This window comes from Lycium ferocissimum, chromosome 4, assembly GCF_029784015.1.
Source record: "Lycium ferocissimum isolate CSIRO_LF1 chromosome 4, AGI_CSIRO_Lferr_CH_V1, whole genome shotgun sequence".
In the NCBI taxonomy this organism is placed as follows: Eukaryota; Viridiplantae; Streptophyta; class Magnoliopsida; order Solanales; family Solanaceae; genus Lycium; species Lycium ferocissimum.
The window spans coordinates 64,385,420-64,400,718 of record NC_081345.1 but is presented as its reverse complement, the minus strand read 5'-3'; the positions used below and the strand labels follow the sequence as shown (position 1 = coordinate 64,400,718).

Below are 15,299 nucleotides of genomic sequence, written 5' to 3'. Positions count from 1 at the left end.
AAGTTCTTTATTATGCTAGTTGTGGACGATTATAGTTATCAGGTGTATACGAGTGTCCAGCTCGGGCACTAGTCATGGCCTACGGTGTTGGGTCGTGACAGGATGAATGGTCTTATATGTAGATGTTGCACCTCGAAAAATTCCATTTCATTGCATGGTAAATATACCAACGCGGTGTGAGAAGTATACGATGTTCCTACAAGTAAGAAAGGCTACTTGACGAATCTAATTGAGAATTCAAGAACATTCGAGGTAAGAGAAGGAAGTTCATTGAAGAATGTAAAGTACAAGCCGTGTTTTGAAAAGGGGTTGCTAAGCATCGATTTAGCGTGAACTTAATGATGTCTTAAAGAAGAGTTATAACGCCTCTTAGATTGTTAATGAAGTGTTAAACAAGTGTTAAGAAGGTTCCATAAGGATTGAAGATCAAACGAGTCGACGAGAACAAATTTCGAAAAACTCAGAGATTGTACGGTCCTTTATACGGACCGTATAAAAGATACTGGCCGTATGTATGACCGTATAACCTGTCCAGAGAAGAGTCTCCATTGGAACCATTATACGGTCACACATACGGACCGTATAAATTGTACGGACCGTATGTGTGTCCGTATAACTTTGTCGAGACAGAATTTTAAGTTTTAAATAAGGGACCCAAGTTCATTTATTTCATTTCATTTTCTATCCACCTCTCTCAAGAACCCTCTAGAACTCTCTCCACACTTCATCTACAAGAATCCAAGAGAAATTAAGGATCAACTTCATCAAACCAAGAGAATCAAGTGCATGAATGCTTACTAGGGTTGTACAAGTCAAGAAATCTCCTTGGATTGAAGCTAGGGTTTTGCTCAAGAGAAGTATTTTCATCTAAAGGTCATCCTCATACTATCAAAGGTAAGTTTTATGATTCTTCCATGCTATTTAGACTATTGAGGGGTTGAAAGACTTGGATTATGGAAGGAAATAGAAAATGGGTTACAGGTATGAGAATGGTGACATTGTTGAGTAGTAGCTTAATATGAATCATGATTATTGATATGTTGTGATTATAATTATGTTATGAATGATATTAAGAACATGGGAGAAACATTATATAAGGATGAATGTAACGTTGTATTATGATCATGGTTATGGATGACCTTGAGAGGAAATTGTGGGAGTTGGAAAATGACGAACTTGACAAAAGTTATTGATTATGATATTATGAATGTTATTATTGATGATTGGGAGTTGTTATATGATATGGAGAAAGTAGTAGAAACAAAGGAGATGCTGCCCAATTTTCTCTAGCCTTAGTTCAAGCATGCTCATGTTATCGATTATCTAACATTAGTACGAACTCTCTTGAAGGTAGAAACGTGAAAATTGGAGGGGAACGTTCAAGTGATAAAGTAGCTAAACGAAAAGGTATGTAAGGCTAGTCCCTTCTTTTCTAAGGCATGAATCTTATGGCATAACTTTCCATATTCCTCATGACCTTCTTACATTCCAAAAATTAGGAGCCTATGTTGATGAAGAGCTTCTTATGAGATAGAGATAAGAGATACGTTATGAGTACGATAATGATGATGATGAGCCTAAATTTAAAGATCCTAATTATGATTATTTGATGTTGTTCATTGTGTTACACTCACCTTATAATGCTAGTTACTTCAAGGTGAGGCAGAATGCTCATGAAACTCCATAATGAAATCGGGGATTCACGACCTTACGTCACCCCGATAGAATTATAGTTGTCTTTGAGTTTATATGCATGATTCATGATAAGTCTATGATGATGATATTACACCGCGCCTTTATGGCCGGGCAGACACCGCTAAGGCGGGCAGCGTATACACCAAGTCTAGATGGCATGGCGTACACCACTAGTGGGCGGCGAGATGTTTACCCCGCACGTGGAGGCACGGACGCCGGCTAAAAGATGATCACACCGTACCTATATGGTCGGGCAGCTTATATATATGCATACATGATATGATGATGTTTATGAAGTAAGTTAGCATGCATCATTCAGCCTTAAGTGACAGTCAGTTACAAGTTGTTCCTTACTTGATGTCTCCTTGTTTCATTGATGTATTATTGCTGTTTATGCCTTACATACTCAAGTACAATGTTATCGACGTCCTTTTCTTTGGATGCGTGTTCATGCCCACGGGTAGACGTGGAGGTGATCCGATTCAAAGGAAAGCTATCAAAGAAATTTACGGGAGCACTCCATTACTCACGGAGAGGTGCTATTTTGAGATATTGTTTTGTGTACATGTTTGGGCACAACGGGGTCCTGTCCCGTCCTTATGTCTAGTACTCTAGTAGAGGCTTGCAGATTCGTATGTGTGGGTGGTATGGTCACATGAATCCATCATTGTATATTTGCATATCATTTTATAGCCATGAGAGCTCATATATATATATATATATATATATATATATATATATATATATATATAGGCATATGTTTCCCTTGAGATCATGTATGTTAAGGTTAGGCATGATGACTAGTAGGATGAGTGGTGCTCGGTAGTCAGCTCCGGGTACCCGTCATGGCCCCCTAGTCGGGTCGTGATAGTAGACTTACGAGCTCAGACGGATAAGTATAGGTAGTTGGAGGCTGAACAGGTATGTTAAGGCTTGTCCCTTTCTTTCAAAGGCATGATTCTTATGTTATGATCTCGTACATGTTTCCATAACCACCTTGTTTCCAAGAGCTAGAAGTTTATGACTCTTAAAGCTTCTTATGATGTTAAAGATGAGAATGTTTTTATGAGGATTACGATGATGATGATTTTATGTTTAAAAGTTTCAAGTTATGATTTCAACGATGATATGAAGATGTTGAGCTACTTCATGATTTTCTCGATTCTATTCATTATTGTTGATCTCACCTTATGAATTGTTCCTTCGAGGTGAGATATAGCGATAATGGTTGTTTCATAATATGAATCGGAGGTTACCGACCTTACTTCACTCCGATAAAGTTGTAGCTTTCATATGAGCTTTCTTGCATACTATTTACATTATGTATATGAACATGGTATATATGGATCGGGCTGTACGTTCCTCGGCACTAGCTTATAAGGATCGGGCCGTACGTTCCTCGGCACTAACTTGTATGGATCGGGCCGTACGTTCCTCGGGAGTAACTTATATGGATCGGGCCGTACGTTCCTCGGCACTAACTTATAGGGATCGGGCCGTACGTTCCCCGGTACTAACTTATATGGATCGGGCCGTACGTTCCTCGGTACTAACTTATATGGATCGGGCCGTACGTTTCTCGGCACTAGCTTATATGGATCGGGCCGTACGTTCCTCGGCACTAGCTTATATGGATCGGGCCGTACGTTCCTCGGCACTAGCTTATATGGATCGGGCCGTACGTTCCTCGGCACTATCTTATATGGATCGGGCCGTACGTTCCTCGGCACTATCTTATATGGATCGGGCCGTACGTTCCTCGACACTAGCTTATATGGATAGGGCCGTACGTTCCTCAGCACTAGCTTATATGGATCGGGCTGTACGTTCCTCGGCACTAACATTTATGGATCGGGTTGCACGTTTCGCAACACTAATACTTCTGTTATATGTGTATATATGTATATAGGTGCTTGTGTGCATATGATTTTAAGATGTACAGGTTATCCCTCCTATTCCATGTTACCTTTCACATCTTTATATGTTGTTATTTATGCCTTACATACTCAGTACATTATTCGTACTGACCCCCTTTCTTCGGGGGCTGCGTTTCATGCCCGCAGGTACCGATACTCAGTTTGGTGATCCGCCAGTCTAGGACTTTTGCTCAGCTGCTTGGAGAGCTCCATTGTTCTGGAGCTTGAGTCATTTTGGTACAGATCCTTTTGATATAGACTTTATTATACTCTTAGGGGTCTGTAGACATATGTGGGTTATATATATGGTTTGGCCAGCTATACGGATGTAGTTCGTTTTTTATATTCCCGCATATAGTGGTAGCTTTGTCGGCTTGCATATTTTGTTATATTTGGTTAACTGTGACTCCTCAGGAGGCAGGTTCATTTTGATATATGGCATTATGAGTTTACAGCACGTTTTTGCAAATTTTCCACATTGTCCTAGTATCAGTCTGATTATATCTAATAGGTTCGTATACGAGTGTCCAACTCGGGCACTAGTCATGGCCCATCGGTTTGGGTCGTGACAAAAGTGGTATTAGAGCAATTCATCCTCGGAGTGTCTACAGACCGTGTCTAGTAGAGTCTTGTTTATCGGTGTGTTGTGCACCACATCTATAAACAGGAAGCTACAAGACATTTAGGATGCCATCTTTCTTTCTGATCATAGATCGTGCAGTAGAGCCAGTGATAGGAAAGCTCGTTCTTGGTACAATTTTTGTTAAATTGCAGGATTGTATTAGAGAAGAGGACAAGTTCAGTTAATGGGAGCGTAAGTGAGGCTCTGAAAGGGGACATGAGACCCGTATCACCCGTCGACTCAGGATCGAGGATGTCAAGAGGTATAAGAAAAAGCATCAGCTATTCCATTGAGACGGACCCATCGGAGGATGTGGCTCCAGTAGGAGGAGACCCGACTGAGAAATCATATGACAAAGAACCGATTAAAGGTTCACGAGACTCCTGTGGACGAAGACATAATTGAGGAAGTACAGAGTTTGGCACATCTAGATTTTCCCTACGTTTCAGCATTATGTTAGGCCAGACTAGTAGACGGTGGGAAGACAGGATGAAGAGCACACTTCACTCTATAGCCCACCAGATCAGACTAAGGACCGATTGGCTACATGTATATGAGTCTTTTATGGAAATTTCCTATGTGTGTGCATTTACTGTAGATTATTACTTAATAGCGACGAGCGTAAATCCTTAAGGGACCAATAGCAAAAGTATTTATAAGTAACTGCGATTAAGATACTTTTGCCACCATTGGGAATCTTGAAAGTTAGGATGAAAAGCAGTCATACTTGCATATTGAAGGTGATTATTGAGGATTTCAAAGGCCAAAATAGCATTTGCTTAGTCGGAAGAGTAAAAGATCCTTTTTAATCCGGAGGGAGATGCACTATGAGAATTTATTAGAACCCGTTAGAACTTCAACTTGTTCTAGGTCATGCGATAAAGGTCACACAGTAGGGTGGATGTGATCGTACCAGCACTAACGCATCGGATCCCATTAGCACTCCAAGGTTAAGCATGCTGGGGTGAGAGTAATACTAGGATGGGTGACCCCCTGGGAAGTATATTAAGAGTCCTACAAGTCGGACATAAGAGACAGATGAGAAGCTAGAGTAGCCTAAGGGAAATTGGAGTATGCGGAGTGGTTGGAAACCGCGAAAGATCGCGAAGGATGAGGCGGACTAGACCAGCAAAGAGAAAGAAGGTGCAGCACCGCTCTAGAATTACGATGAGTTCGAATAGTATTGGGAAGTACTTTGTAAGCAAGGCGTTAGTAAACATATATATATATATATATATATGTATGTGTATGACATCCCATATGTGGCTGCGCCAACTGGTATGTGTGTTCCAGCAACCGACGTTGCTATATACTGAAGGCATTAATCGAACAAGATAATAAAGTTCAAGTGACAAAAGTGGTACAAATGTTACAAGGTAAGTTGATGCTATTTTCACTACAAATTAGAGTTGGAAAGTCCTAACGCAATAAATATCTGGAAAAGGAAGGAATTGAATATATAGAAAGTAAAGAGATCAGAATGTCTTGAGAAAAGGAAAAAAAAGTGTAAGAAACGAGGGTGAGTGAAGCTTCCAAGTGGGACGATGGGCAAGGCAAGGGACTATTTGGATAAAATTCGAAGGTAGGCATGCGAAAAGGATAAAGTATGGTAGTGTGAAACAAAAGATGAATGTGTGGGGTTAGAAAACAGACTTCAATAAGTGGGACTAAAGGAATATTTCACGAACTTCAGGTTCAATACTATAAAATAACAAGTGGAGAAGGGCGTTCGAGGAGGAAGGAACTCAAGAAAGTTTGGGGAGGAAAGCAGGAAAGGTACACTAATGGGCTGGTCAAAAGGAGAGGAGAGAAGAAGAAGGGAAGAAAAGGAAAATTGAGCAATCACCAAGGACAAGCGAGAGGATAATGAACTAACAAAGCTAACCGGGAGGTAGTACATCAATGACGTGGGATGAGGATAAGAAATACCGAGATTTAATTATAAAAGAAATAGAAGGATGTATGGGAAATATTCATGAGTATGGACTAGCCTTGGCGGCAGGAAGGAGAAGAAAGAAGAGAGTATATTTGTAAGGATTTCACGACACGAACAGGAAGTGGCAGAATACTGGAAGAACTACAACGCATAGATGGGATTCGAATAAGTAGTCAAGGAAAATCTCGGATAAGTGAGCTAAGTGAATAAAAGGATTGATAGTGGAAGTGGAAGAGTGTGGTATAGTAACTCTCAATGATACATTGTAGACATAAAGTAAAACCGGAAACTCAGAGTAAGAAGAATTTCAGTGATAATAGTTGTGGAGGAAGACGAAGGATAAAAAGAGCAAAGTGTGACCAAACGTTCCGTGAAATGTTTTGATGGATTCCAATGTCCCCATTAACCCGTTGATTTGGGAAATGTTCAGTCATAAAAGGTAGAAGTAGAAAGGCCTTACAAAAGGCAGCGAGAATGGATCTGTAATGCATAAGCGCTTCGTTCAAATGCAAAGCCCTCGATTAGCAGAAAGGAAAATAAGTCAAGCTATACGATGAGAGAATTCTGGTATTATAAGAGACCAAAGGAGTTGGATGACATTGAGGATCGGCGCACTCCAAAATTCGAGGACGAATGTTTTTAAGGAGGGAAGGATGTTACACCCCGTATCTTCGAAGAAGCACTTATCAAATTTGAAACATAAGTACGTTGAGTTATGGTTAAGTAAAACCACTTTGGAATATAAGGAGCAAGAATTATTAAGTATATTTAATGAGTGAAGGATGTGTATAAGGTATAGCGGAAGGTTTTATAAGGAAATGAGTGGAAGAAATGGAGTAGTACGACTTTGGAGAAAGGATGGGTGAAGTTTTGTGTGAAAATTTTGGTCCAAATTGGGGGACGAATATCTGTTAGCATATGAAGTGTTTTGAAGTGAAACAAAAGCCTAAAATGAAGTTCATCGAGTTTAGTTTCTAACGCAATAAATCGCTCGTCGATAAGACTTCGGAGTAGAGAATTATGGACGTTACAAGTTCGGCTGACAAAGCATAAACACATGCTACAGTACTGCTACAGTAAATTGCTGCAGTGACCCGACCTGAATTTGATCCTTATATAAAGGGTAATAACCCCCTTTTTCGTCAGATTTTTCCAGAAAATTCTAGAAAAACAGTTAAGGGTGTGAAAATATCAAAAAGTGAGCAATTTTCAAGTGGCGGATTATTAGTTTAGGTCTGGATAGCGCGTGTTTGTGATTGTAGTCTTGTTTTGCGGTGGATTTTGGCGTGAATTCGAAGCGGATATCGGAGATATTGCTACTTCAAAAAGAGTAAGGTATGGATCTCTTTCTATTTACGCTAATACCAGTTCATTCACGAAGATAGAGTGGTTAAATAATTGTGTAGTAAGTGGGTTAGTTACAGAAGTTGAAAAACAGCGTGTGGGCTGTTTTATTGGATATATTAGTGTTGAAAATGATGTTATTGATGTTGGTATTGTTGTTGTTGTTGTTGGTTGCTTAATTAAGGTTTCGGGCTAGGCATATAAGCAGAGGAGATGCTGCCGAAATTTCGGCAGATTCTAGAAAGATTTATTTGAAGGCTTAGGATAAGTATATAACAATGGGCCTAATCATAGTATGAATGGTCTTATATGTAGACTTGCGAGCTCGGACGGATAAGCGTCGGTAGTTGGAGGCTGAACAGGTATGTTAAGGCTCGTCCCTTTCTTTCAAAGGCATGATTCTTATGTTATGATCTCGTACATGTTTCCATAACCACCTTGTTTCCAAGAGCTAGAAGTTTATGACTCTTAAAGCTTCTTATGATGTTAAAGATGAGAATGTTTTTATGAGGATTACGATGATGATGATTTTATGTTTAAAAGTTTCAAGTTATGATTTCAACGATGATATGAAGATGTTGAGCTACTTCATGATTTTCTCGATTCTATTCATTGTTGTTGATCTCACCTTATGAATTGTTCCTTCGAGGTAAGATATAGCGATAATGGTTGTTCCATAATATGAATCGGAGGTTACCGACCTTACTTCACTCCGATAAAGTTGTAGCTTTCATATGAGCTTTCTTGTATACTATTTACATTATGTATATGAACATGGTATATATGGATCGGGCCATACGTTCCTCAGCACTAACTTATATGGATCGGGCCGTACGTTCCTCGGCACTAGCTTATATGGATCGGGCCGTACGTTCCTCGGTACTAATTTATATGGATCGGGTCGTACGTTCCTCGACACTAACTTACATGGATCGGGCCGTACATTCCTCGGCACTAACTTATATGGATTGGGTCGTACGTTCCTCGGCACTAGCTTATATGGATCGGGCCGTACGTTCCTCGGCACTAGCTAATATGGATCGGGCTGTACGTTCCTCTGCACTAACATTTATGGATCGGGTTGCACGTTCCGCAACACTAATACTTATGTTATATGTGTATATAGGTGCTTGTGTGCATATGATTTTAAGATGTACAGGTTATCCCTTCTATTCCATGTTGCCTTTCACATCTTTATATGTTGTTATTTATGCCTTACATACTCAGTACATTATTCGTGCCGACCCCTTTCTTCGGGGGGCGCGTTTCATGCCGCAGTACGATACTCGGTTTGGTGATCCGCCGGTCCTAGGACTTTTACTCGGCTGGAGAGCTCCATTGTTCGGGAGCTTGAGTCATTTTGGTACAGATCCTTTTGACATAGACTTTGTTATACTCTTAGAGGTCTGTAGACATATGTGGGTTGTATATATGGTTTGGTCAGCTATACGGATGTAGTTCGTTTTGGATATTCCCGCGTATAGTGGCAGCCTTGTCGGCTTGCATATTTTGTTATGTTTGGTTAACTGTGACTCCTCAGGAGACAGGTTCATTTTGATATATGGCATTATGAGTTTACAACACGTTTTTGCAAATTTTTCACATTGTCCTAGTATCAGTCTGATTATATCTAACAGGTTCGTATACGAGTGTCCAACTCGGGCACTAGTCATGGCCCATCGGTTTGGGTCGTGACAAAACCTTTCCATATCATCAAGATAGAAGATCAACATCAAAACCTAAATAGAATCCATGAAAGGTGATTGTTCTAGCTTCTCTCCAAAGTTGTGATAACCTTGGTCTTGGAAGGAGTTGGGGAAGGTGAAGTTCTTCTACATGATTGAGTTGATATCAAGATTTAGTAACTGTTGGAAACGAAAAGAATTAAAGTGGAGAAGTTAGAAAGTGTTGAAGTGAAGAAGATGACTATGAGATGAACTTGAAAAAGGGATTTTGGGTAAACTTGAGATTTAATTGAGTGTAACTTCTTGAATATGGTATTGTAAACATTATTATTGTTGTTGGGAGTTGATTTGTGATTTTGTGGAAGTTGACAAAATAGGGGAATGCTGCCCAAATTTCGTTAGTTTGTTAATTGCACTAGTTTGAACTTAAAAGTGTTTTCAAGACTTAACCTTAGTGCGAATCCTCTTGAATGTGGATTTTTCGGACCTTGGAGGAGAACGTTAAATAGTTAAGAAGACGAAAAGGTATGTAAGGCTAACCCTTCTTTCTATAGGCTTGATTTCCTTACTTTGAGCCTATACGTGATATCCACGATATTCCTACTCCTAGAAATGCTATAAGCTCATTATTCTCGAGATTCTCTTGATATTGTTGACAATGTTCTTTGTGATGACAATGATAATGATTATGATGATGAGTTCAATTCTAGAGATGCCATCTAAGATATTCGCAATGTCCTATTCCCAAAGATGCTAGAAATTCATGACTTTCAATATTCTTGAAATACTTTTTGGTAAAAAGTCCTCATAGTGATGATGATAATAGTGAAGATGATAATGATGATGATGATGATGGTGATTCAATAATAGAAATCGGGGGTTTACTGACTTTATGTCACCCCGATAGAGTTGTAATGTTTCTCTCGGATTCTTATGTATGTCATATATGTATGTAGCTATGTTGTGACACCGAGCTTATATGGCCGGATATGATATCTATTGCGCGCGCACCACTGCAGTTGGGTACGGACAACACCGAGCCTTATTGTGGCCGGGTATGGATGACACCGAATCTACATGATCGGGTATGGCACCATTATATGTACATGTATGAAATGTCTTCTTTAGAAAAGGATGAGTAAGCATGATGAACGTCTTAAGAAGTATTATGAGGTATAAATGATTCATTCACCTTGTGTTATTATTCGTACTTATATTATGCTACTATTCATGCCTTACATACTCAGTACGCTGTTCGTACTGACATCCTTTTGTTTGTGGACCCTGCGTTCATACCCGTAGGTAGACAGGGAGACAGACTCGACCCATAGGCTGCTTCCTCAGAGATTGCCTAGAAGAGCTCCATTTGATCCGGAGTTGCTGTAGCTGGTACTATTCTTTTGGTGTACATATATGGGCATGGAGGGGTCTTGTCCCGTCTTTACAATTTTATGTACTCTTCGTAGAGGCTCGTAGACAGTTATGTATAGCTAGATATCTCTCAGCCTTGTCGGCTCATATTTTGTATATCATTTTGATAGCCTTGTCATCTTGTGTATATATGGGCATAGCTAACGATGTTTATGCAAAGGTGCCTTAGTTCGATGGAGTTTGTATTATTGATGCATGGTGATTATGAGTTAGCCATGTAGCTCACCTAGATATGATTATGAAAGTACGATGAGAGGTGCTCGGTAGGTTAGCTCCGGGTGCCCATCATGGCCCTCCGGTTGGGTCGTGATAGATAAGCAAACAGAACCAAAAAAAAAAAAAAACTATGCATTAGATCAGTGTGCAGAACAAGTTTGAAATTTTATCCAAGGAAGACAGTAATCAAGAGCAAATAGGAAACGTTAATCAATACAGTGCTGGGATAAAGGAAATAAGTACAAATGAGGAGGTTGATCTCACCAAGGAGCAAGAAGTTGCAGATAACTTTGGTAAAGTACTAGAATTGGAGCAATCAATCAATTCAGAAGGATCAATATCTGTGGAATCTCACCAGGAGGAAGGAAAGGTGGACTCCAAATCATTTTGTGGAAATAGTATGTTACAACATGGTGAAATTTCTTCAAGTGGTAGCAAGGGTAAACAACAACAACTAGCACAGGATGCTACTTATACTGCTGCAACTTAGCAAATTGAGAAGTATGTCACTATTCCCAGGGAAGACGTAGCAGATAGTGTGGGTAGCTCAAAAAAAAGATGATGAAGGGGCACATAAGAATGATACAGAGAAAATGGAAGTGGATGCTATGGTAAAGTCAAATGCAGGGTTTATTTCCCTGCATCAGACAATTCAAACAAATGGAGCAGATGCAGAGATTGTAAATGTTGATTTTTTTTTAAAATTTAATTTCCAGAAGGCATGCCTTCTGGTTTTTTATTAATCAAAAAAGTCTTCTACATCAGAAAAAAGAATATAGAACTTGAACCATCTTGATGAATACTCAAACAAGATGGTTTTATACTATGATAAAGAAAATATCACCTATAGCTATATATCCTTCTAAGCATGCTGAATCTTCCTTGTTTTGATCCTCAATGATGGAATTTGTTACTTGTCCATATTTATAATCTTCCTTCTCATGGATGGTAGCTCCTGAAAACTATGAAACTCCAGCAACTCATCATGTTGAAAAGCAGTGTTTGTCAAAAAATTTGCTAATTGATTGCCTTCTCTGAAAACATGCTTGATGTCCATGTTCAGGTGCCTCATTTTGTCTTCGCATCAATTCTACCCTCTCCGCTCATCCGCCAAGGTATTTTCCATACATCTTTGAATAATGTTCTTCATGCCGGTGAGTCGGTTTCAACCTGAACATGCTGCAAATTGTTAAATGTGATAATGAATAGCCTCATCTATTCTTCTGCTTTGTCTCGACTTCCATGTTAATGGTGTGCCTAGTTTCTTGGCCGAGGGTACACAAGATCCCTTTTCATCTTTTATGCAAAATGCATATGCACTAAGTCCTGGATTCCCCGAGAGGCTCCATCGATTGCATTTGAAGCCATCTTTGTGGCAATTCCCATACCACCTTATGAACATGAAGCCTTGGCTTATATTGTGTGAGCATCTCCACTATAGAAGGCCAATCTGGTGGAAGCCTCCTCATCCATGGATATTTCACTTGAACCAGTTGATATATGGCCTGCTGAACTTGATACACCATTCTGCTATATGTAGTATTCCTGCCATGCTTGATAGAATTTCTCCTTTTCCATATTTCCTATACTAGGATAGCAGGAATGGCTTGAAAGATGGTATGCAACTTGTGTGATGCAGGACCTGTCCACCAAAGTGCTATGACTTGCTGCAGGTGCAGCCCTTCTATGTTTAGACCTGCACAGGAAGCAAACTGTTTCTAGAGATTAAAAGCTATTGGAGATGTTAGAAATAAATGAGACATGGTCTCTTGCTTATGATCCTCACAACACCAGCATCTTGATGCAAGACTGATATGCATCCTCTTTAGTTTATCATCAGTGGCAATTCTCCCTTTCCATAGTCTCTACAAGAAGAAGCTGATTTTTATTGGCATGCCCTTCAACCATATGAATTTATACACTGATTTAGTTTCTTGTTTTTGCCTTACCTCTTCCCATGCACTCTTAACAAAGAATTGACCACTGTTTTCCCCCATCCACCAGGCCTTATCATTATCAGCCTCCACTAAAGCAGGACTGATATTTTTCACAATGTATTGCACTGTTTCACTTGACAAAGCGGGGTTAATTTACTGCGATCCCATTCTCCATTCAGAATATGCTCCTTAACTTCAGTCTCATCTTCTAAGTTGTGATCATTATCCACAAAAAACAATGCCCCTTGTCTTGTCCAGTTATCAAACCAGAATGTAGATGTACCTGCCTTGATCTGCCACCATATATTGTGCTCAATATCTTCCCTTACAATTACCATTTTCTTCCATGCATGAGATGCATCCCTGGCTTGTGCAATAACAGATGAAGTTTTTTGCAGTATTTGTTAGCCATGAAAGCACCCCATAATGACACTGATGTTCTAAAGTTCCACCAGAGTTTTGGGAAAAGAGCTTTTGAGATATCATGTAGAGATCTGAATGCAAGACCTCCCTCCTCCTTTGGTAAACACATCTTCTCCCATGCAACCCAGTGTTTTCCTTTAATTCCTGTAGTATTACTCTAAAAGAATTTGGCAAAAATCTTGTACAGCTGCTCAATCACCCCTTTTAATGGATTCGTAGCAGATAACAGATAAACTGGCATAGTCTGCAGAACATGCGCAATCAAAATATACCTTCCACCAAATGATAGTAGCCTATTTTGCCAAGGCATTACTCTATTCATCACCTTTTTGATTAAACCTTCATAGTACACTATCTTTCTTTTTCCATAGAAGACTGGACATCCCAAGTATGTAAATGGAAAAGTTCCTTTACTCATCCCAGTTTTCCTTTTTACTCTACCAATAAACGTTGCTGGGACCTTTTCATTCAAGTAGAAAGAACTCTTCTCATTATTTACCAGCTGACCTGACACTTTCTCATAGTTTCTCAGCACCTTCATCATCTTTCTCAAAGAAACAGATCCGCCGAGCAAAATAAGATTGTGTCGTCTCGCATATGATAGATGATTGATGGAGGACTCCACTTTGGCATACCATATCCCTTGAATGCTGGATCATCATGCAAGTCATTCAAATTTCTGGCCAAAACCTCAGCAGCTATTATGAACAGTGTTGGAGAGAGTGGATCACCTTGCTTCAAACCCCTTGATGACTTAAAAAAGCCAATAGATTGCCCATTAATCAATACTGAGTACCAGTTGTTTGATACCAATCTCCAAACCATATCTATGATAATTTCAGAGAAACCAAACTGTCTAAGCACTTTAGTTAAGTATATCCATGAAACTCTATCATAAGCTTTTGCCATGTCAAGCTTTACCACCACATTGTGTAGTTTGTTTCTCTTATTAATATCCCTGATGATCTCTTGGGCCAATAGTACATTCTCCACAATGCTCCTACCTTTAATAAAACCAGTCTGAGTGGTTGATGTTATAGCAGGCAACAATGGAACAATTCTTTCATGCAAAACTCTAGAGATGATTTTATTAGCAAAACTGCTTAGACTGATAGGTCTCAGATCAGCAAAGGTGTTTATATTCTCCTTTTTTGGAATCAGCACAAGATTTGTGTGAGTGATGCATCTTGGCAGTTCTTGACCACAGAAGAAGGCCCTTACCATATTAATTACATCTCCACCTATGATACTCCAGCATGTTTGAAAGAAATGGCCTGAAAAACCATCTGGACCACCAGTACTATCTCCATTTAATCCAAACACTGCATTCTTGACTTCTTCATCACTAGGTAAAGCAGTCAAGTCCTCATTCTGTGCATTAGTAATCACCTTAGGAATCTTCTTAAGCATCTCATAATCACCTGATGTTGCTTCTTGTCTGAACTGGTGTTGATAGAAAGAAACAACTTCCTGTCCAATATCAGCATTTGTGTTTAACCAGTCCCCTTGCCTATTTTGTATAGTATGAACTGCCAACTTCCTCCTTCTTCCTTTAACATAATTATGAAAAACTTGGTATTTCTGTCTCCATCCTTGAACCACCTCATGCCAGACTTTTGTTTCCAGTATTCCTCCTCCAAGCATAAATATCTATTAAGATCAGCCTGAGCTTTGTGCAAAGCTTCTCTATTCAGACTTGAGGGATTCAATTCAAACTGCAGCTCCTTCACTTTGATCACATCCTCCATAGTGGAAATCTGTTGGAAAATATTGCCATATGTTTCCCTACTCCATACTGCCAAGGCCTGCTTCACCTTTTTCATTTTAGCATGCAACACAATGAAAGGATTAGCTGCAAAATCCAAACACCAGTTGTTTTCCACCACTTCCATGAACTTTGGGTGAGAAGTCCAAAAATTCAGGAATTTAAAAGGCTTAACTACCACTTCAGTCTGAGAATCACAAACTATATGGAGAGGAGTATGATCAGAACCATGTCTAATCTGATGAACAACTTCAGTTGATGGGAATAAATCCATGAACTCTTGATTGCCCAGAATTCTATCAAGTCTCTTGAATATGCAATACTCCTTT

At 39.5% G+C, this 15,299-nt stretch overlaps 1 protein-coding gene across 1 annotated transcript; it reads right to left on the bottom strand.

The window, feature by feature from the left end:
• Positions 1 to 12,535: 12,535 nt before the first annotated feature.
• Positions 12,536 to 13,749, bottom strand: LOC132054265 (uncharacterized). The gene is made up of 4 exons (XM_059446308.1): positions 13,405 to 13,749; positions 13,118 to 13,362; positions 12,795 to 12,882; positions 12,536 to 12,541 (listed from the first exon to the last, which is right to left on the bottom strand). Exons 1-4 carry the CDS (start codon positions 13,747 to 13,749, stop codon positions 12,536 to 12,538), a joined length of 684 nt encoding a protein of 227 aa, XP_059302291.1.
• Between the last annotated feature and the right edge of the window lie 1,550 nt (positions 13,750 to 15,299).